At 59.9% G+C, this 21,373-nt stretch overlaps 1 protein-coding gene across 2 annotated transcripts in view; it reads left to right on the top strand.

Moving 5' to 3' along the window:
• The window catches only part of PDE4C (phosphodiesterase 4C), a 95,134-nt gene that overhangs the window by 31,967 nt on the left and 41,794 nt on the right, over window positions 1–21,373 (top strand). Inside the window, exon 1 of one of the 2 annotated variants that reach the window (XM_034755356.1) lies at window positions 20,356–20,996. The exons of the other annotated variant lie outside the window; for it this stretch is intronic. Coding sequence (XP_034611247.1) covers window positions 20,848–20,996 — 149 coding nt within the window. The 5' untranslated portion in view covers window positions 20,356–20,847. Of the gene's footprint in view, window positions 1–20,355; window positions 20,997–21,373 lie in introns of those variants that run through there. 2 annotated transcript variants of the gene reach the window in all.

Below are 21,373 nucleotides of genomic sequence, written 5' to 3'. Positions count from 1 at the left end.
CCAGGATGGCAGTGCAGCCGGCGTCCCCCAGCGTGCATACTTTTGGCATTGCTAGCTAGGCACTCACTCGCTCACCGCATTTATACTCTCTTTTCTGAGACCCAGCGTCAGGGGGCTGGATTCACCCACACGTCGCTCCGGGGCTGTAGCATGGGGATTACGTTGGCCGCAGACATGCAGCCTGGATGCTGGGGCATTTCCTAGTCTGAGATCCAAGCCTGGCACCTCCGTGCACAGGGACAGTACTGTGCCCTTTTGTGACGAAGTGGGACTGTTCTTAATGTTTCCTCTGAATACTGTGTGTGCCTCAGTTTCCCCTAGACATTTCTTAAGTCTCCAGTGTGCATAAATGGCCGACACTCTGTCTCTTAGCAACAAATGGCTGGGGCCCTTCCCCCCTGCAAGGGGATAGCTAAAGGTGAACAAAGAGATCAGGTGACCTCCTGGCCCGGGAAAGAGACAAAAGCCAGAAAGGAGGGGCTGGAGGGGGTTTCAGTTTGGAGCTGGCTGGGGACGGGAAGGGAGGGCAGACGGGGTTGTCTGCCTCGCTGGGCCCAGAATGGACCCGGCTGAGGGGTCCTGTTCTCTGTACCTCAAGCTCTGTTTTAGACCGTGTTCCTGTCATCGAAGAAACCTCTGTTTTACTGGCTGGCTGAGAGTCATGTCTGACTGCGAAGTGGGGGTGCAGGACCCTCTGGCTTCCCCAGGACCCACCCTGGACGGACTCGCTGTGGGAAGCGCATGGAGGGGCATATGCTGAATGCTCCAAGCAGTGGTGTAGCTAGGGAGGGAGCAGGGGGAGCACCTGCTCCCCCGAGCCCAGAATTTCCCAAGTGGCGCCTTTTCCCCTTGTCCGTGATTTCGGCGGCATTTCGGCGCATGCGCAGGGCTGCCGAAATGCCGCCGAAGGACATGTGCCTTTTTTCTCCGCTGCTCCTCCTCGCCAGCAACCCAGGCTATGCCAGTGGCTCCAGGGAGAGACCCAGGAAGGTGAAGCCGTGTGAGCTTCTTGCCCTGAAGACAGTCTGCTCCGAGGGAGAGGAGGCTCCCCAAAGTCCTGACTGGCTTTGTGGGGAGCAGTTCCAGAGCATCGCCCGGGGACTCCGTGACATCATTCTCCCTCCGACCAGGGATGTGATGGCCTCTCCCCCGCTCGGCAGCGGGGCTCCATGTTTCCAAAGGAGTGACAGTCCTAGAGGAAGCAGCCCAGGGTGACCAGAGGCCCTTCTCCCGTGCCCCACTGTGTGCGGAGCCCAGCAGGTGGCCGGAGAAGCGCAGCCCTGCTAGGCAGAGCTGGAAGGACAAGGAGAGCCAGGATAGAACTGACTGAGCAGGGCTTTTTCTGGAGCCGCCAGAGTCCTGCCATCGGACTCAGCCCGTCCTGGGTGATCCCTGCTTGGGTCTGGCCAGCGGGCTTTCTCCAGGGACTGGGGGGAAGCAGCGGCCACGGCAAAGCGTGAGCTGGGGTTTAGCACAGGCCTGGCCTGGTGCTGGGTGTTTTGTTTGCCAGCTGCATTTGAACCAGAGATTGGCTTCCATTATTGAGGGTTGATTGGCCAGACTAGGGATAGACAGACTGCCACGGAGTGCGGGGGAGTCAGGGCTCTGCACCCCTCTTCCTGAGATTCACCGGGACTCTCAGCCAGCCAGTAAAACAGAAGGTTTATTAGATGACAGGAACACAGTCCAAAGCAGAGCGTGTAGGTACAACCAGAGCCTCTCAATCAAGTCCTTCTGGGGGGTTTAGGGAGCTTAGACCCCATCTTGGGGTTCCCTGTGTTGCATCACCCAGCCCAAAACAGGAAACTAAAACCAAAACCCTCCAGCAGCCTTCTCCCCCCTCCCCCCTGCCCTCCTCTCCTTTGTTCAGTCTCCCGGGCAGAAGGTGTCACTTCTCCCAACCCCCCTCCTGGCTCAGGTTACAGCTCAGGTAACTTCCTTCTCACCCCAACGTAACTCCCCAGCAACATTCCCAGGTCAAATCCGCCTGATCCCTGCTCCGTGACACAGGCCAAGGAACATTGGCCCAGGGGATTGTGGGATAGTCTTGGTGGACTCAGGGCACGAGTCTGGGGACCTGGCCTGAGCTGCGTCCACACTGCAAAACGATGAAGTTTGGACTCAAGTCCCAGTGGGACTCTGGCTTGGACCCACCCCCTCTGCCAGGTCCTGAGGGCTTCCTGGCTGAAGTCAGACAGATCAGTGTGGGCTTGGGCTCAAGCCGGAGTCTGAGCATGGGCTCGCATTGCAGTGTGGACGTACCCTCCTCTGCCCAGGCCGTTAGGTGAAATGGGGTGGGAGTGACTAGCCCGGAGGGGCTCCGGGCTGTGGGATGGTTTCCAAAGGCAGGGGCAGCTCTGTCACTGGGGACTTTACAATGTAACTGGCCAAGCCGAGTCTAGCCTGGGCTGGCTGTGTTGGCAGGGGTGGGAGCCTCTCACTCCCCTTCCTGGGCCAGGACGTTTCTGGTTTTATTGATCTCTGCAAGCCCAGCTGATCTTTCCTGGCCTGCTGGCAGCCTCTGGGCACAATCTGCCACCAATGTTCCTTTGCCTTTTGACAGGGATTCACTTGGCCTGCACTTCTGGCCAGTCGTACGCACATGAGTGGAGCAGGTGTCGTGGCAGGAATGGTGACTCTGAAGTGGCTATTGAAAAATGAGTGGGATTTGTGTTTGCCCTCCTGAGAGTTGCCCTTGAAGTTAGATTCTCCATGTGCTGCTTGGATGGTCAGGAAGGAGCAGAATAAAGCCACTGAGGGTCCAATCACACCCCAGTCCCTGCTCGGACCCCAGACACCCGGTAACTGCGCCCAGCTGCTCAGATATCCAGAACTAGCTGCATAGATTATTTGAAATTCAGTGGAGAACAACAAGTCTGTGAAAAATGTCACCTGTCAGACTTTGATCTTTAGCTGCAGCCGCTCAGAATGTGCTGCATGGTGATCACAGCAGGGTCCCTATTCTACACGAACGGCCTTGGGACCGACAGGCCAGGAGCCGCAGGGTGGGGGGAATCTCTGGGGGTTCGTGCTGATGCCAAGTTTGACATTTCGGTTTTAAAAATATTGAGGTTCATTTCCCACATGGTGTGATGGTGACCAGCGCTCCTCTGTCTCCGTGGGCTCTGCCAGTGGCATGGGGATGCCTGTGGCCATAAGACCAGCCAGACTGGGTCAGACCAAAGGTCCATCTAGCCCCGTATCCTGTGCTCTGACAGTGGCCAGTGCCAGGTGCCCCAGAGGGAATGAACAGAACAGGGAATCATCAAGTGACCCATCCCCTGTCGCCCATTCCCAGCTTCTGGCAAACAGAGGCTAGGGACACCATCCCTGCCCAGCCTGGCTAATAGCCTTTAATGGACCTATCCTCCATGAATTTATCTAGTTCTTTTTTGAACCCTGTTATAGTCTTGGCCTTCACAACATCCTCTGGCAAGGAGTTCCACAGGCTGACTGTGTGTTGTGTGAGGAAATACTTCCTTTTGTTTGTTTTAAACCTGCTGCCTATTAATTTCATTTGGTGACCCCGAGTTCTTGTGTTATGAGAAGGAGTAAATAGCACTTCCTTACACAGGCACCAAGTTTCTAATCTGCCAGAGGGTGCTCCCCCCGGCTCCGCCCAGGCCCTTCCTCCAAGGCCCCACCCCAGCCCTCCTTCTTCCCACCCCGTCTCTTCCCCACCCAGTTCTGCCCCTCTCCCCCAAACAGGCTGTGCCTTCGCTCTCCCCTTCCCCCTCCCCCCAGTGCCTCCTGACACCACAAAACAGCTGATCTGTGGTAGGTGATGGGAGGGAGGGGGAGGCGCTGATCTGTTGGGTCCACCGGCAGGCAGGAGGTGCTGGGGGAGGGGGAGGTTCTGGTTGGAGGGTTGCCAGTGGGTGCTGAGCACCCACCATTTTTTTCCCATGGGTGCTCCAGTCCCAGAGCACCCACGGAGTCGGTGCCTATGCTTCCTTATTGACTTTCTCCTCACCAGTCATGATTTTATAGACCTTGATCGTATCCCCCCCTTAGTCGTCTCTTTTCCAAGCTGAGGAGTTCTACTCGTGTTAATCTCTCCTCCTATGGAAGCTGTTCCAGCCCTTCATCATTTTTGTTGTCCTTTTCTGAACCTTTTCCAATTCCACTATAGATTTGCAACAGCTGAACTTCCTGTCTGGGGCTATCCCTGAAGGATTCTTCCTTCCAGCGCAAACCCACTAACTCGCCAGGGGGCTGTGACGGGGGAGTCCTTCGGGGACCCTGCTTGAGAGCTCGGCATTCTTGGAATGGCTAACAAGATATGGTTTTCCCTAGGAGCTAATTTCCAATATTTGTGCTGCCTGTGACTCAGACCCAGGTAATTCCGCTGACAGACACATCTCAGTGACTCAGCTGAGAGGGGAAGATGATTGGCTCCTGGAGAAACGGCCTTGAGTTAAAATTGCTCAGAAGTTAACTCGGCCGCGTTTCTTTTCCAGCTCCCTGACTCACTGGTTTGTAAACTCAAAGTTCCCTGTATTTAAATAGCTTCTGTGTGTCGCAAGGAAAGGGGGAGGGGAGAGTTCTTCTTTCGTGTTCGCTTCTGTTCCATAAACAATGGAAGGGAAGAGCCTGGAGGTGGCCCGGGCAGGCGCTCTGAAGCCAAAAGATGCACCTGTAACCTTAGCTCTGCCCCGTGCGTTTCTGCCGCATTCCCGCCCAGCCCAGTGCCAGGGAACAGCCTGCGGGGTAGCAGCATTCTCCAGTGGCTTTGGGGGCTGAGCGGTGAGTGCCCGACAGAACCTGGGAAGGGGACCCTGGCTCCCACATTTCTGCTTTGCACAGACTGAGCCGGGGCTCCCACGCCGTCACACCTTGCCCGGAGTGCAGGCTGGCTCCCAGGCCGGGGGTGTGCACGGTGCAGCCTCCTCCCCCACGGTCCTGCACAGCCCCAGGCTGAAGCTATGCGGGGAGGGACCTGCGCAGCCCCGATTAGCACTGGGGCTCTCAGTGGGGCCTGGCTTCCTGCTCATGTGCCCCCAGCCCAAGAGCTGCACTACCAGGGGCATTATAATCTCCTGGGGTTCTCCAAGGGGCTGGATGGGGGGCTCCCCCTCCCCCAGACGTGCAAAGCACAGTCCAAGGGCCGAGGGGGAGCCATGTAGATGGCTGAGGGCTCCCTCATGCGCCAGTGTGGGGGTCTGAGGGCAGAGGGTCCCCTGCCCTGCATAGATAGGGGTGGATGCAGGCCACCCCCCCAGCCCTGGTGCACCAGGCAGTGTTCTGCAGCTGTTGTTCATAGCCCGGGCGTACTGACGTGTGCGGACAGTGGTTGTGAATCACACCCGAGACCTGCCGGGGTGGGGGCAGTGCTGTAGGGTAGACAGGAGCCCGTAATCCGTGCACGAGCGATACGGAGAAGTGATTGCAGGCACTGAGCAGGACACTGCAGGAGGTAAAGGGCGTCCTAGGATGGCGCAGTCCCTGCCCCAGAGAACTACCCGGGATTGGGCGTCTCTTCCCGAAAGCCCCACTCTTGCTTGGCCAGAAGTTCTGGGCTGGAGACGGATAGTTGGGGGTTGAGGGGTGCAGCCTGGAGGTCCCGTCTGTGAGGCCGTTAATCTAACTGAGGAGTGGGGTGAGGGAGCCGGGGTGCAGTCGGGATCCCATGGGCAGCGAGTGCGCACACCAGTGGTTCCAAGGCTGTTATCTAATGCCATTGTTTATTTACTCATTAAGTTGATTAAAACGAGGGCAGGTGCTGATTTCATCGTCACTGGCACTAGCAAAGCCACTGCCGGGAGCTAGTTCTCCACTCTGTTCTGCACGCTGTTAATCAGCATCGCGTTTCCGTGTTGTGAAAACAGACTCAAACCGCGGGGCACTTGCACAAGCAGAGTCTGTTCCCAGGCCTTCGCCGGCAGCCAGCCAGGCTCTGCAGCGCCCGGCCCCTGCTTTGCTGCCTTTGCCACAGAGATGGCGGACAGAGGCCCGTGTGTGTGTGCATGTGCGGGGGGTGGGGGAGTTGTGCAATGGATGTGGCTCCTGTAGCTCGGTTTCGATTCGAGAAGTTTGCACTAACCCCCTGCTCCGTGATGAGTAATCAAAGACTTTATAGAAACGCCCACAGAATCAGTCAGGAAGCTGTCCCCTGCTGGAGTGGGACCTCGCAACCTGTCTCTGCATCATCAGATGCAAATGCCACCGGCGCTCGACATTGTCTGCACGTTCCGGTTGAAAGCCGGGAATCCGGGCTGAGCCGCGGCCCTGGGCAGGTACAATCGAGCACCTAAAGGTGCAGCAGCTGGGGAGCGATGTGCTCTGGGCATCCCGGGAAGCGCTGGGGTGAGCGTCCCTGAGCCAATTGCCGGGGCAGCCAAATTGTTGTTTCTCAACTGAAAATGAATTTTGTGCAGTAAGAGTTTCTCTGCCTGACTCTGGAAGAAAATGCTCCTTAAGCACCTGTCTCAGGAGGGGATAAATGATGGTGAAATTAAAGAAACGCTTTCTGGGAAGGGCTGTTGTGCGTGAACCCCGCGGGCTGTTATTCACTGGCAGGGGACGCGGAGAACATGGAAAGGCTGTCATCCCCCCACCCCTAAGTTTTGTTTAAATCGAGGGAGTGGCTGGTGCAGACGCAGCTGCCTGGAAATTGCTCTTCAAATGAAAAGACACAATCCCGGCCCCTTTCCTCTGCCAAGTCGTCTTAATTCCCAGTTGTGAGGCTCTGACGTGGGATCCCTAGGCGTCGGTGATTACAGCCCCCAGAGAAGGATGCTGAACGAGACCTTTGCCCCCGGCTCTGCGTAGGAGACGCTTGCAGAAAAAGCCATAGAGGCGCCCCAGCAGGGCCCCGGGGAAATGGCCAGCGGGGTGCTGGGCGGGGTGCTGGCTCCCGGATGGTCTGCCAAGAGCGATGCATGCTTCCCCGCCGCAGGACAGGGATCATGCAGGAACAGCCACTTGTGTCACCTGTGGGTTAGGAAATAAAATGGCTGCAAACTGCAGCCCCTGGCGCAGGCCCGGAGAGCCTGATCTCTGCTAGGTGTGTGCTCCCATTCCCAGCAGTGCCAGCCGGGCACTCGGTGCCAGCGCCTGTTAGCCGGGTTTCAAGCAGCTGCAGCAGTGGTTTTGCCCGTCTGCAGGAGGGGCAAAGCTCTGCCTTGGGATTCAGGCGCTGACCAGCAGCCTCCTGCGGGTGCATGAGCAGGGGGACAGACTGCAGAGCCTGGCTTCCCAGGGGGGCCTCTGGGGAGCCCTGATCCCACAGCTGTCCCCAGCCCTGCAGCTGTGACAGAGCCAGGAGGTAACAGAGGTCGCTCTGGGCTGAATCCTCCCAGCACCTTTCCTCTAGGGATCGTGGAGCGCCCGCAGCCCTCCCACCGCCAGGATTAACCCCACAAAAGCATGGGGCTGGCGGAGCTGGGATAGAACCCAGGAGTCCTGAACTCCAGCCCCTCCCACAACCGCTGGGTGAGACCATTGCCCTGCTCTGCCCTGTGAGTTGGACTCCATGTTCCAGCCGGGACCCTGAGAGCTCAGGGGCCTCTGGGGAATGGGCCCACAGGGCGAGGGACCCTTCTCTCTCCCAGGGCTGGGGAAGGGTTCTCGGGGCGCTCCTCAGACCTCAGCCTGCCAGAGCGTCGCTGCCCGGGCTCAGCTCTGCCCCATGGCGGGAAGCTGCAGCCTGAGGCCTGGCTCAGAGCCGGCACAGTCTCTACCCCCCCACTGCTCGGCTCTCGCCGGCCAGGTGCTCTGAGCTGAGTCCGTGCCCTGATGTAACTGACTGTCCCGTTGATTGATGGGGGCCGGTCCCACGCTGGAGGGGCACAGAAGGAGACGCTGTCCTGGCCCAGGAGCCTCTGTGCGTCGGGCGGGGTGAGCAGCATGAGAAGCCCCCCAGGGATGGATGAGCCATTTCCTGGTGAAATGGACACAGAGGGGTCAGTCTGGTCCACAGTCCAGTGCCTTGGCCTTGGTGCCCATCTCTGGGGCTGCAGGGCCTCCGGCCTCCTGAACAGGCTTCTTGCCACAAGGTCTGCATGGAGCAGGCTGGTTCGCCCTGCTCCCAGCCATCACCGACACAATCCAGTGGGCAAGGGGAGACCCCCCCCCCCCCGTGGGCGCAGGTCACCTGATACGGGTCTGGCACACCGAAGAGGTTCCTCCCGAGCTGGGTGTAGCTCAGATCCTGCGGGGCCATGACAGTGCCCGTGTGGAGTGGCATGGCCGGGGTCTGAACTTCTGGCCTTCTCCTCCCTGCCCATATTGCTTGGCTTTGAGGGGGGCGTCCCCTGGAGCAGCCTGGGGCAGGGACCTTCCTCCAGAAAGCTACATCCTTTTCTGCTCTTTCTCGCTGACCCCGCAGCGGATTCAGGGCGTGACGTAGCTTGGACTGTGGCCCGGAGGCTGTGATCTGCCTGTGAGGAGATATACCTGAGCTCAGGCCCTCGGGTCTCTGCCTCAGACAGAAGAGGACATTGTGCCCTCTAGCACCAGGCCGGGAGTCCCCGCCGAGCCTTGGCTGGTTCGCGCAGCCCAGGCCCCATCGCTCTGCTCTGGCGCCAAGCGGTGCCGTGGCAGCTGGCTCTCCGGCGGCTCTCCCGGGCTCCACGTGCTCTTAGTCTCCTGAGCTTGTTTTTGTGCCTTCCCAGCCAGGCTGAGCGGCCAGAAATAAATCCGTGACTCAGGCCAAGTAAACACAGTCTCCGAGCAGGTGTTTTCCCAGGGGGCTGCTCTCTGCCTGCGGGAAAGTGACCTGCCCTGTCCGCTGGGCCTGGCTCTTGGCCTCGCTCCCTCCAGGCCCCTTCTGGGGAGAGAATCCAGCACAACCAGCCATTCCAGGGGAACGGGGAGCCCCTTTCTCATGGCAGAAATCAAGACCCTTCAAAAAAGCCTTGCAGAGAGCGGTGTGATCCCACCCACGGGCCGGCGGGGGTCACCGGCCCAAACCTCCCACAGCAAGGGGGCGAGGCCTGGCAGCCCCACAAACGTCCTCTCTGTGCTGCCTGGTGACTGAGACCCTGTGCCAGGCCCTGCTCCCCTCAGAGCCTCCCCCACACTCCGTGGAGGGGGCGGGGGAGTCAGGGCCCTGCCCCCCCCCACTTCCTGCGATTCACCGGGACTCTCAGCCAGCCAGTAACACGGAAGGTTTATTGGACGATAGGAACACAATCCCAAGCAGAGCTTGTAGGTACAACCAGGTCTCTGGGGGGAAGGAGCTTAGACCCCAGACTTGGGGTTCCCTGCGTCTTCCCAGCCAGCCCAAAACGTAAAGAACCGCCCTCCCCCCCCCCCCCCCACCCCCCCCCCCCCCCCCTTTCCTCCTCTCCCTTTGTCCAGTTCCAGGGCAAAGGTGTCACCTGGCCCCACCCCCCTCCTGGCTCAGGTTACAGGCGCAGGTATCGTCCCTCCCCTAAAGTCACTCCCTGCTCTCCCATCCCCCATGCAGACAGTCCCAGTAAAGCTAAACGACATTCCCAGGTCAGTCCACCCCGCTCCGCTCCCTACTGCGTCACAAGCTGCTTGTGGGCGCTCTGGGGCAGGAGCTGGCTTTCGCTGAGTCTGGGCCGGGCCTGGCACCCTCGTGTCCCCAGCTGGGGTGGGTGCTGCTCGGGGAGGTTCTGCTCCCCATGGCCCTATGCAGGAGGGAGGCGATTACCCCCCCTCCAGGCAGGGGTGGGGGCCCGGAGAGGAGAGGTAGAGCCGGTGATAGAACCCCGATCCCCCGAGCTGTGGAGAACGGGCTCCTCTCACCCCGAGGAGAGGGCTGAATCCTGCGCGGTCACTGCTGTCGGGCACCTCACCGGAGCTCAGGGTCTCTGCGTCCCCCTGTTGTGACACTGGGACAGTGAGAACAGCTCCGCCATGCTTGGGCCATTGGGACCCCCATTGCCCTGGGGCCGTGCCCGGCAGTTCAGACCCCAGCGCTCTGCTGGGTAGGACCCCTGGGCGCTGGGGCCAGACGCTGCAGAGTGAGGGGTCTTCGAGCCCCTGCCCAAGGGGAGTGTAACGCGCAGAGAGGGGGATGGGCAAGGCCCTGCCCAACTGGTGCCACAGATTGTTTGGGGGTGAGCCTGGATGGCGCCTGCCCCCTGCCCACCCCTTCTCGCTGCCCTCTCAGCACCGTGGCTGTTGGGATTCTTTGTGGTCCCTGGCTCCAGCCCGCCCCCTGCCCTGCCTCGCACTCTCCTGGCCGCCGCATCGTCCAAAGCTCGGCTGAGCGTGGAGTTTCGCTGCAGGGAATGAGCTGAACCCAGCCCAGCCTCGCCGCAGTCCAGGCCCCTGGGCCGTGCTCCGTTCCATCACTGTAGCGTGACACTGACCCAGGGTAATGCCCAGCCTCCCCCGCTCTGCCCATTCTAGCACAGCTGGCGCTGGAGAGAGCCCGGATGGGGGAGCCCCAGCATTGAGCGCTGCCGGCCAGGGCAGGACACCTGCCTGCGACCCATCCCTGCATCTCTAGTGCTGGTCCAGTTCCTGCACAATCCCACTAGCATGGAATAAAATCCCAGGCCTCCCGCGTTGGGCAGGGTCCTGGGCGCTGGGACCCACACGACAGGCCTGGAGAGCTGTCAATTCGCTCACACGTGCTGGGGCTGGCTCACCACCGCGAACAGCGGCAGCACTGCGCCAGGGCATGCACCGGGGGGAGGGATGACGTTTTACATGGAAATTTACCAGCCTCCCACAGTCCTTGGGGCTGCAAATATCCCAGACGTGGGGGTTTGTGCCAGCAAAGGGACAGACTGCTGCAGCTCTCCTTCCTGGGGGCTCCTGGTCTCCCCCCGCAAGGCTCATCCCTCACTGGCTCTGCTTGGGGGGCTGGAGAGATGGGGCCCAGCCTGGTCTTGGAGCAGAAGGGAAATCTAACAGCGCGGCCCCTGCTGCCAGGACGATGGCTAATAAACTCGCCCCCTTGACCAGCGTTCGCCTGCTCCAGGGCATGTTCTCCGGCAAGGCAAGCAATAACTGCTGGGCTGGAGGATGCAGACGGCCTCGCAGGCTGCTCTGGGGCTGGGGCTGGGCAGGGAGGGACGTGGGCCTGTAAACTCGCACCGTAATTGCACCTAGAGACTGATGAGAGGCCCCCGCCATAAACCCAACAGAAATGAAGTCGGGAGACGAACTTGCTGAGGAGGGTTCGCTGCTCCCGTGGGCGTCTGGTCCTTTCTCTGCCTTAGGAGCTTTCCGGGGGCGAGAGCACTTCTGTGACTCTCCGAGCCACTCGGAGGCACGTGCAGCCGGGCAACACGCGCAGGCAAAATGCTCAGTGTTTCCATCTGCTTCCCCAGCAGGCGGAGGTGCTGGGGGAGGACTCCACAGTGGATGGGTCAATACAGGGGACTGACACACCAGCCGGGGTCTGCTGGGTAAATGGAAGCCTTGTAACCTCTGCTTTGCAGGGGAGCAACTGGCCATACGACCAGCCACATTGGGTCAGCCCCATGGTCCATCTAGCCCCGTGCCCTGTTGCTGACAGTGGCCAGTGCCAGGTGTGACAGAGGGAGTGAACAGAGCAGGGTAATTATCGAGAGATGCCTCCCCTATTGCCCAGTCTCAGCGTCTGGCAGTCAGAGGTTCAGGGACACCTGGAGCGTGGGCTTGCATCCCTGACCATCTAGGCTAACAGCCACCAATGGACCTGTCCTCCAGGAACGTATCTAGTTATTTTTTGAACCGTTATACTTTTGTCCTTCACAACATCCCCTACCAATGGGTTCCACAGGGCGACACTGCATTGTGTGCAGAAATACTTCCTTTTGTTTGTTTTAAATCTGCTGTCTGTTTATTTAATTGGGTGACCCCAGTTCTTGTGTTATGGGAAGGGGTAAATAACACTTTCACTTTCTCCATGCCAGTCATGATTTTATAGACCTCAATCATGTCCCCGCTTAGTCATCTATTTTCCAAGCTGAATAGTCTGTCTTTTTGATCTCTCCTCGTGTAGAAGCTGTTCCATACCCCTAGTCATTTTTGTTGCCCTTCTCTGCCCCTTTTCCAATTCTATCTTTTTTGAGATGGGGCAACCAGAACTGCACGCAGTAGTCAAGGTGGGGGCATACCATGGATTTATATAGTGTCGTTATGATATTTTGTCTTATCTATCCCTTTCCTAACGGTTCCTAACATTCTGTTAGGTTTTTTTTTTTTTTGACTGCCGCTGCACATTGAGAAGATGATTTCAGAGAACTCTCCACAATGACTCCAAGATCTTTCTCGAGTGGTAACAGCTAATTTAGACCCCATCATTTTGTATGGATAGTTGGGATTATATTTTCCAATGTGCATTACTTTGCATTTATCAACACTGAATGTCATCTGCCATTTTGTTGCCCCGTCACCCAGTTTTGTGAGACCCCTGCTAACTCTTCGCAGTCAGTCAGAGGGTGTCTCTCTCTCCAGGGCTCACTGGACATTGGGCAGAGTCCATCTCGGGCAGCCCCGGGGTCCAGCACCAGCAGCAAAGCTGCAGCCAGAGAGGTAGCAGGCAGGTGGGGCTGGGGACTGGCCTGAAAGACCTTGACCATGGACTGAGGAGAGTTAAATGTTAAACCCTTTCCGTGTGTGTTCGGGGCTACCCCAGGGGAGGGGCGGGGGGGGGGGGGGGGCAGAGCCAGCTCTTGAAGAACCCAGGAGCCCGGGCTGCCAGCTTCTTCCTGTCGCTTCTAGAACCCACTTCTGTCCCCCGGGGCTGCTCACCCCCACCCAGGCCGTGCCCTGAGCTCAGCAGGTGGCTGGTGGGGCTAAGGAGGGGCCAGGCCGTGCCCCACTCCCCCTCAGGGAACGGGCCGGGCAGCCCCCCGAAGAGGCAGCAGGCGTTTCCTGTGTAGCTTGCGGCGCGTGGCACCTCATGGTCCAGGCGGCTGCCCGGGGGCAACTGGGGGCGTGGCTGGTTGTTGCTCATCCATCAGGAGCGAATGAAGAGGCATGAGGCCAGGGCGGTTAGTGGTAAGCAGCCCCGGGGGGGGGGGCCCGCAGCCAGAGGGTAATTTGATTGCACTTGCCCGCTGTCCCTGCAATGCATGGCTGAGCTGCCAGCAGGGGACAGCGCCCATCTATAACTAGCCCTTAGGAAGGGGCTGCGGGACCTGCTGCTGCTCCCTGAAAAATGGCCTGGCTCATTGGTGCAAATTAAACAAGTCGGTCACTGTCCCTGCATCTCCCCCACTGCCTGGCACAGGCCCCGCTCACCCCCACCCAGGCCGGGGGGCTCCCACAGCGGCCTGCTCCCTCCCAGCTCAGTGACTCCCTGCACACGGGGGGCGAGAGCCCCCAGCGTCTCTGTGCATCACGTGGGCTGAGCCTCACAGCACCCGCGGCGTTTCTCCCCAGCATCTATTAGCCTCCCTCTTTCTCTGCCCAGTCCCCACCCGTGTCAGGGAGCCTGACGCCCGCCTGTGCCAGCGCTCTCCCTGCCGCATGGTGCAGCCCTGCGAGCTGGAGAGCTGGGACTCGACAGGCTGAAACCCTGGCCCGCTTCTGTCCCCCTCTGCCCAGTCTGCTCAGTGTCTGAGCTGCCAGCCCATGGCCATGGGAGCTGTCACAGAGCCATCCCTGGGCCAGCACGCCTGCCTCCATCCACGGCCCCCAGCCCTGCCAGCTGGTGTCAGCATTATGGCGGAGAGGTGTGGTGCCAAGAACACAGGAATTCCGCTCCAGTCACTGGGCAGCAAGGGGAAAGCTTCAGCCAGCCTTGTGCTGCCCCGAGGAAGGCTGAAAGTGCTGGGTTCCCTGCCCTGCTCTGCCAGCCCCTCCTGCCCCGGCTGACCCGCTGTGTTTACATTGGGTCTGCGTTAATCCATGCTTGGCTGCTCGGGGTGCTGAGGGTCCAGCCGCGGGGAGGGGCTGCGCTGCTCCCTGGGCATTGAGATTGGCATTGAATTATCCCCCCGATTTCATCCGCGCCAGCCAGGGAGCCCTGCACCTGCACCTGCACCTGCACGGCAGAGGCATCTCTGCACTGCGGGGTCCGGCTGGACCCTCGCTCCCCCAGTGCCGGGGGTGGGTGGCTGCATGAGATGCTGAGCTGGGAGAACTGGCACCGCCCTAGGAGTCAGACCCTGGTGAGTGGGGTGGGGATTTGGGGGCAGGGGCAGCAGGCAGGAGTGAGGTCAAGGGACATGGATCTAGCTGGCGAGGCTGCGGCCACAGAGGGGCCCACACGTCAGCCCAGCAGCCCCTGCCATCTACGCGCGGCGAGGGTCTGAGTTTGAGTCCTGGCGTCCGAGAGCCGCAGCCAGGCTCTGGGCAGCAGGGGGAAGCAAGTCAGCTCTGTGCTGCCATCTAGCATCAAAACCCTCAGCTCTTTCCAATGGCCACCCCTGTTTATGGTTCGCTTTGGGGTAGACCCTCCTAGGGCCCCAATCACGGGCCATGGGTCCCTGGCGCTAGGCGCTGTACAAACCCAGACATACAGCCATCCCTGGCTGCAGAGCTGGCAGTCGGAGTAGCTTTAGTTAGTACAAACTCTTTGTGGCTGTTCTGCCTGGGGACTGTGGCAGGCGCCTACTGGAGACGAGGACGTGGAGTTAGAAATTACCAAGTCCGAGGCAGAAGTCCAAACTCAAACAGCTTCATGGGAGCGAAGCGGGGGGCTCGGAAAATCTCCATCCAAGAATTTTAATGGAACTGGCCCGTGAAATTGCAAGGCCAATAGCCAGGATTTCTAATGAATCGCTAAACTCGGGCTTGTGCCCAATGACTGAAGAATTGATTTACGTTACGGGCCAATGGTGGCACGCGAACAAATGGATATAAACTGGCCAGGACACCAGACAAACGTTTCTACCCATCGGACGAGTGACGCTTTGGAGCAGTGGGAACAAAAAACTGAACTGGCTTCAAGCGTGAGCTTGATGAGTCTATGGAGGGGACGGTCTGATGAGCGAGGGAAACGTTCTAGAGCCCAGAACCATCCTCCAGATCTTAGCTGCCCTCCCAGGGCCTTGCCTGAGTCAAGGGGGGCACGTGTCTGAGGCACAAGGGGTGGAGCAGGGGGTTACCAGACACACTGGAGACCCCCTGGAGTCGGTCAGTGTCCTGGGGGCCTGTATTGCTCTCATCAGTGTGACTCTCACCAGCCAAACCCCAGAGACTTTGTTTCCTGAATCCTTGTTCCGTTTTGCAACCTGGGCAAAGATCCCCACCTCCCCCTGCCAGGGGGGGAAGGACCCTAATCATAGAATCTCAGAGTTGGAAGGGACCTCAGGAGGTCATCTAATCCAACCCCCTGCTCAAAGCAGGACCAACACCAACTAAATCATCCCAGCCAGGGCTTTGTCAAGCCTGACCTTAAAAATCTCTAAGGAAGGAGATTCCATCGCCTCCCTAGGTAACCCATTCCAGTGCTTCACCACCCTCCCAGTGAAAAAGTTTTTCCTAATATCCAACCTAAACCTCCTCCACTGCCACTTGAGACCATTACTCCTTGTTCTGTCATCTCCACCACTGAGAACAGCCGAGCTCCATCCTCTTTGGAACCCCCTTCAGGTAGTTGACAGCTGCTATCAAATCCCCCCTCACTCTTCTCTTCTGCAAACTAAACAATCCCAGTTCCCTCAGCCTCTCCTCATAAGTCATGTGCCCCAGCCCCCTAATCATTTTTGTTGCCCTCCGCTGGACTCTTTCCAATTTTTCCACATCCTTCTTGTAGTGTGGAGCCCAAAACTGGACACAATACTCCAGATGAGGCCTCACCAATGTCGAATAGAGGGGAATGATCACGTCTCTCAATCTGCTGGCAATGCTCCTACTTATACAGCCCAAAATGCCGTTAGCCTTCTTGGCAACAAGGACACACTGTCGACTCATATCCAGCTTCTCGTCCACTGTAACCCCTAGGTCCTTTTCTGCAGAACTGCTGCCTAGCCACTCGGTCCCTAGTCTGTAGCAGTGCATGGGATTCTTCTGTCCTAAGTGCAGGACTCTGCACTTTGTCCTTGATGAACCTCATCAGATTTCTTTTGGCCCAATCCTCTAATTTGTCTAGGTCCCTCTGTATCCTATCCCTACCCTCCAGCGTATCTACCACTCCTCCCAGTTTAGTGTCACCTGCAAACTTGCTAAGAGTGCAGTCCATGCCATCCTCCAGATCATTAATGAAGATATTGAACAAAACCGGCCCCAGGACCGACCCTTGGGGCACTCCGCTTGAAACTGGCTGCCAACTAGACATGGGGCCGTTGATCACTACCCGTTGAGCCCGACGATCTAGCCAGCTTTCTATCCACCTTATAGTCCATTCATCCAGCCCATACTTCTTTAACTTTCCGGCAAGAATACTGTGGGAGACCGTATCAAAGGCTTTACTAAAGTCAAGGAATAACACATCCATTGCTTTCCCTCATCCACAGGTCCAGTTATCTCGTCATAGAAGGCAATTAGGTTAGTCAGGCATGACTTGCCCTTGGTGAATCCATGCTGACTGTTCCTGATCACTTCCCTCTTCTCTAAATGCTTCGGAATTGATTCCTTGAGGACCTGCTCCATGATTTTTCCAGGGACTGTAGTTCCCCGGATCCTTCTCCTTCCCTTTTTTCAAGATGGGCACTACCTTAGCCTTTTTCCAGTCACCAATGGGATCGCAGGGAGGAGCTCAGCAGAGCTGGGCTGTCTCCTGCCGGGTGCATGTACAAGGGTGAGTCACGTGAGGTGCCAAGATCCAGCTCCGAGCACTGCCAGTGGAGGCAGCGGAGTTGGCAAACTCTCCAGGCAGAGGCTTCTCTCAGTCCTGGCCCTGGCAGCACCAGGCAAGCGCCTGGCACGAGAGCAGTGCGTTGTGATGGTGATAGTGGGTCAGAGCCTTGCATCCGGCCACTCGTGTGCTGGGGGCTGCCTGCACCGGGGTTTCCGGGTTTGGCTGCGTGATCCCCCTCCAGAGGGAGCGGGGGACCAGAGCCATCCAAACGGGGCTGCTGATCTCTCCTGGGCAGGCGGTGCTAAGCTGGCTGCCCAAAGGCAGTTAGAAGGTTTGGGTCATTGTGTATTTGCGTCCCCCCAGGGGGAATGCTCTAATGTGGGGTCTCTTGCTGCCCTGCTCCCAGGCCCCAAGCACCCCGAGTCACAGCAGGGTTCAGTGCCCAGCTTTGCCTGCCAGCAGACGGGGAGGGCAGGTTCCACCCCACAGCGGCACTGCGGCTCACCCTGAGTCCTCAGCTCTCCCCGTGTGGCAGGCTCCCCCTCGAGCGCTTGGATCCAGCGCTGGGACTGCATCCCTCCCTGCTGCAGCTGCCAGGCCTGGCCCCAGGGCCAGTAAATCCTGCCAACCAGGTCTCCTTTACCTGCTGCTCAGAGAACTCGACGAGGCCGGCGCAGGACTTCCTGCGGCTGGTTAGATCCTGCCGGGCCGCAGTCCTCGAGGGGCTGTGTCCGGACGTGGGGGCTTGGAGATCGCTCAGCCCAGCCAGCCACGTGCGCTCCCGGCTGCCCAGCTGTGATTCAGCCCGAGCCACCGGGAACGGCGTGAGCGGGATGTTCCTGTGACTCATGTTAGACATGGCAACCGTGGGGAGCTCAGTTCCCATGGCCCAGTCTGTCCGTGGCCTCCCTGCTGAGTCGGCCTCCCAGGGAGCCGCTTGGTGCCGGCTGTGAGAGTAGTTTTCAGTTCCCATTACGCACTGGAGGACCCTCCTGTGATGGTTCTGCAGGGCAGGAGGTGGGGGGTGGGGGTGACAGCCAGCTGGGCCTTCTCCACCTTCTGGGAGCTGGTGAGTTAATGATGCGTCATCTGAGCTGCAGCGAGACGTTCAGTGGAGACAGGGCTTCGGTACAAGCTTCCTGAAACGGGGGCCCCACGGCTGGATTGTGCTGGGGCCTGGGTCTTGGGAAGGGTCGTGAGGTGGGCACCCAGGTCCCCAGTCCAGTTCCAAGGCTGAGTGCCTGCAATGCTCCCTGTCACGGCGTCCCCGGGCAATGCTCTGGAACTGCTCCATACGAAGCCAGACAGGACTCTGGGGGAGCCTCCTCTGTGAGCAGACCGTCTTCAGGCAAGAAGCTTACGAAGCTTTGACCTTCCTGGGTCTGGCCTCAGAGCATTCAGCCTCCCCTGCCCCTCCATGCACTTCCTGCAGCGAGTCCCTACAGGCGGGGTCCTGGGGAAGCCAGAGGGCCCTGCACCCCAACTCCGCAGTCAGACGTGACTCCCAGCCAGCTAGTAAAACAGAGGTTTATTAGACAACAGGAGCACAGTCTAAAACAGAGCCTGTAGGTACAGAGAACAGGACCCCTAAGTCAGGTCCATCTTGGGGAGGCAGGAAGACCAGAGCCCCGTCTGGGCCCTCCCTCCATTTCCCCAGCCAGCTCCAAACTGAAACTCCCTCCAGCGTCTCACTCCGCCTCCCCCCGGCTCCTCCCCCAGCCTTTGTCCATTTTCCGGGCAAAGGTGTCACCTGGCCGCCAACCCCCCTCCTGGTTCTCATGTTACGTGCTCAGGTCTCCTCCCTCAAGGAGAGTCTCCCATCCCCAATGCAGGCAGTCCCAGCCAAACTCCCCTGCAACCTTCCCTGGCCAACACTCCCCACTCAGCATTCAAAGACCACATTATGAACTGTCCCACTTTGTCACATCCCTCCCCCCCTTCACTGCAGGGTAGCTCTGTGTGTGTGTGTGTGTGTGTGTGTGTGTGTGTGAAAGAGAGAGAGAGAGCGCTCTGGGGTGGGAGGGGTTCCTGGCCCCACATGCTATGGATGGTGGCCAGGGCTCCTGGCTGCAGGGAAGCAGCCATCCCTTCATGCCCTCCTGTGTTAACCGCTCCAGGCCCGGTGGCGCCGAGCGTGTCTGGTTGGTTTGTCTGTCTTGACCCACAGCCCAGATGTACGAACTCGGTGTGAGTGGGGCCCCTGCGGCTGCTGCAGCGCGAGGTCCGTGGAAATGCTTCTGCTGCCCAAGAGGGTTTGCAAGGACAAGGCTTTGGCCTGCAGGTTCCTGGGCAGCAGCCAGGCGGGAGCCCAGCTGGGCTCTGCCGTGGGGTCTGGGCTGCGGCTGACGCAGGGAGCCGTTCCTGAGCCGGTGCAGACAGCCAGAGGGGGTGAGTTTCCCAGCGGTGCTGGGAGCAGAGGAGGAGCCGGTGGCTGTGCCGGCTTGGGGGCTTGGAGATCGCTCAGCCCAGCCAGCCACATGCACTCCCGGCTGCCCAGCTGTGCCACTGGGACTCTGCCTACAGCCACATCGCGTATCTCCCTGTGTGGGAGCGACACTAACCCACTGCTGCCTGCCCCCTCCCCAGTGACTCTCCACCCCGGAAACCCTGTCGCCTGGTCCCACTGCTCAGGTGTTCTTCTCGCTGCCCTGGGGCCTGGTCCCTCTGCTCAGGTGTTCTTCTCGCTGCCCTGGGGCCTGGTCCCACTGCTCAGGTGTTCTTCTCGCTGGCCTGGGGCCTGGTCCCACTGCTCAGGTGTTCTTCTCGCTGCCCTGGGGCCTGGCGCTGATGGTGGAAGCTGGAGCGGGGTGGGACCAGAGCTCTTGAAAGGGGCCTGGGCCAGCAGCATGGCCTGGAGGCTGTGGTGGGCAGGCTGCGGTGTGGCCCGTCCCCGTACAGCAGTGCCATGCGAGGAGGTTCTGAGCAGGGCTGGGGACTGTCTTGGGCTGTGGGGCTCCCACTCTGCTTAGTGGGGCTGCGCCTGGCTGCAGCTGGCGGGGCTGTTTGGAGATGTCCCTTTTCCGGCACAGCTGTGTGGGATGTTTAAGTGGTATATGAAGCTTGCGCAAGCAGCAGTGGGATGATTTAGTTGGGAATTGGTCCTGCTTTGAGCAGGGGGTTGGACTAGATACCTCCTGAGGTCCCTTCCAACCCTGATAGTCTATGATTCAGTGTAGCGCTCCCAGCCAGGCTACCCATTGCCTGTGCTCCAGGGAGGGGCTCTGCCCCACTGCTCTCCTTGCCGGGCCTCTCTGGGGGTGCCTGGGGAACAGGGGAGGAGCACGGGGGGAACCCGTCTGGGTTGGGAGAATGAAGGGGGCTGCCCTTGCGGCTGGCAGAGCGAGGGGACACCTTGAGCTGAGCCTCCCCCAGGCAAGCTGGTGCCAGGGGAAGCCAGTGGGCCAGCTCCCCAGAGGGCGTACGCTGGCATAGCCGCACTGAAGTCTTTGGATTTACACCAGCCGAGGATCCAGCCCCTGTGGTTTACGATCCTGAGCAGGGAAAGTCTCCCCGGTCCTGCCCCAGATTCCAGTGCAGTTTAACGTCTCCGCAGTTGAGGCAGCCGGAGCTGTTGCTGACGGGGAAAGGGCTGAGTGCCCAGTGGGGGAGCAGCAAGGCTGGGGGTGCTGCGCTGCGTCTCCCTTCCATGGAGAGCCCCAGCAAGCCCCGGCTCGTCCATGCAGCGGGCGAGGGAGCGAGCGTCCCTGTGCCAGACCGGCCTGGCCCAGCCCGAGCAGCGAGGGGGGCTTGCTTCGTATTTCAGTATCTGCTGAGCCAGACAGTTGTTTAATTTCCCAGGCAGGGACGGGAGGGGAATGGAAAGTTTCCCTGGGAGCGAGAGCGCTGTGTTTGCAATGCGCTTCCTGCTTTGAACCAAACGGACAGTTTGTCTTCTCTGAATGGGACCCGGGGAGACGGCGCTGCGAGACCCTCAGGAAACGGAGCCGCGTCGCAACGTCCCGCCGGCCCCCCGGTCACGCTCGTTCACCTTCAGCCAGAGCACAGCGCGGAGCCAGAGCGAGAGAGGGGAGGCAGCCTCCATGGAGCTTCTGCGCACAATCAAACTGATGGCCTGAAAGTGACGGCAGCGGCCCCCGTGCCCCCTCTCTGCCAGCCTGGGCCCCGCTGTGGGCAGGGGAGCCCTCAAAGTGATTTTCTGGGGGGGAGAGTTTTCAACAGGGGGGTGAAGGCCTGCCTGAGCCTCTTGTGCATGTGCCCCCCCACACACACTAATTTGTGGCTCCGAAATGCTGAACCCGAAGCATGGCTCCCCGGGGGCCTCCCCCAGCGCCTCCCCCCGCAGCTCCCCCCGCAACTCGCCCATCCTCTTCAGGAAACTCATGATGAACCAGAGCATCCGCATGCAGCGGCGTTTTACCGTGGCTCACCCCCTCTGGTAAGGGCCGGGGCAGCCCACCGTCGGGCAGGGCTGGGCAGGGCGGAGCCGGGCTGGGCAGGTGGGGGGCTGCCCACCGTCGGGCAGGGCGGAGCCAGGCAGGACGGAGCAGGGCAGGGCAGGTGGGGGGCTGCCCACCGTCGGGCAGGGCGGAGCCAGGCAGGACGGAGCAGGGCAGGGCAGAGCTGGGCTGGGCAGGGCGGAGCCGGGCAGGGCAGGTAGGGGGCTGCCCACCGTCGGGCAGGGCGGAGCCAGGCAGGACGGAGCAGGGCAGGGCAGAGCTGGGCTGGGCAGGGCGGAGCCGGGCAGGGCAGGTAGGGGGCTGCCCACTGTCGGGCAGGGCGGAGCCGGGCAGGGCAGGTGGGGGGCTGCCCACC

This window comes from Trachemys scripta, chromosome 22 (assembly GCF_013100865.1).
Source record: "Trachemys scripta elegans isolate TJP31775 chromosome 22, CAS_Tse_1.0, whole genome shotgun sequence".
NCBI classification, from domain to species: Eukaryota; Metazoa; Chordata; order Testudines; family Emydidae; genus Trachemys; species Trachemys scripta.
This window is presented reverse-complemented; position numbering and strand designations above follow the sequence as displayed.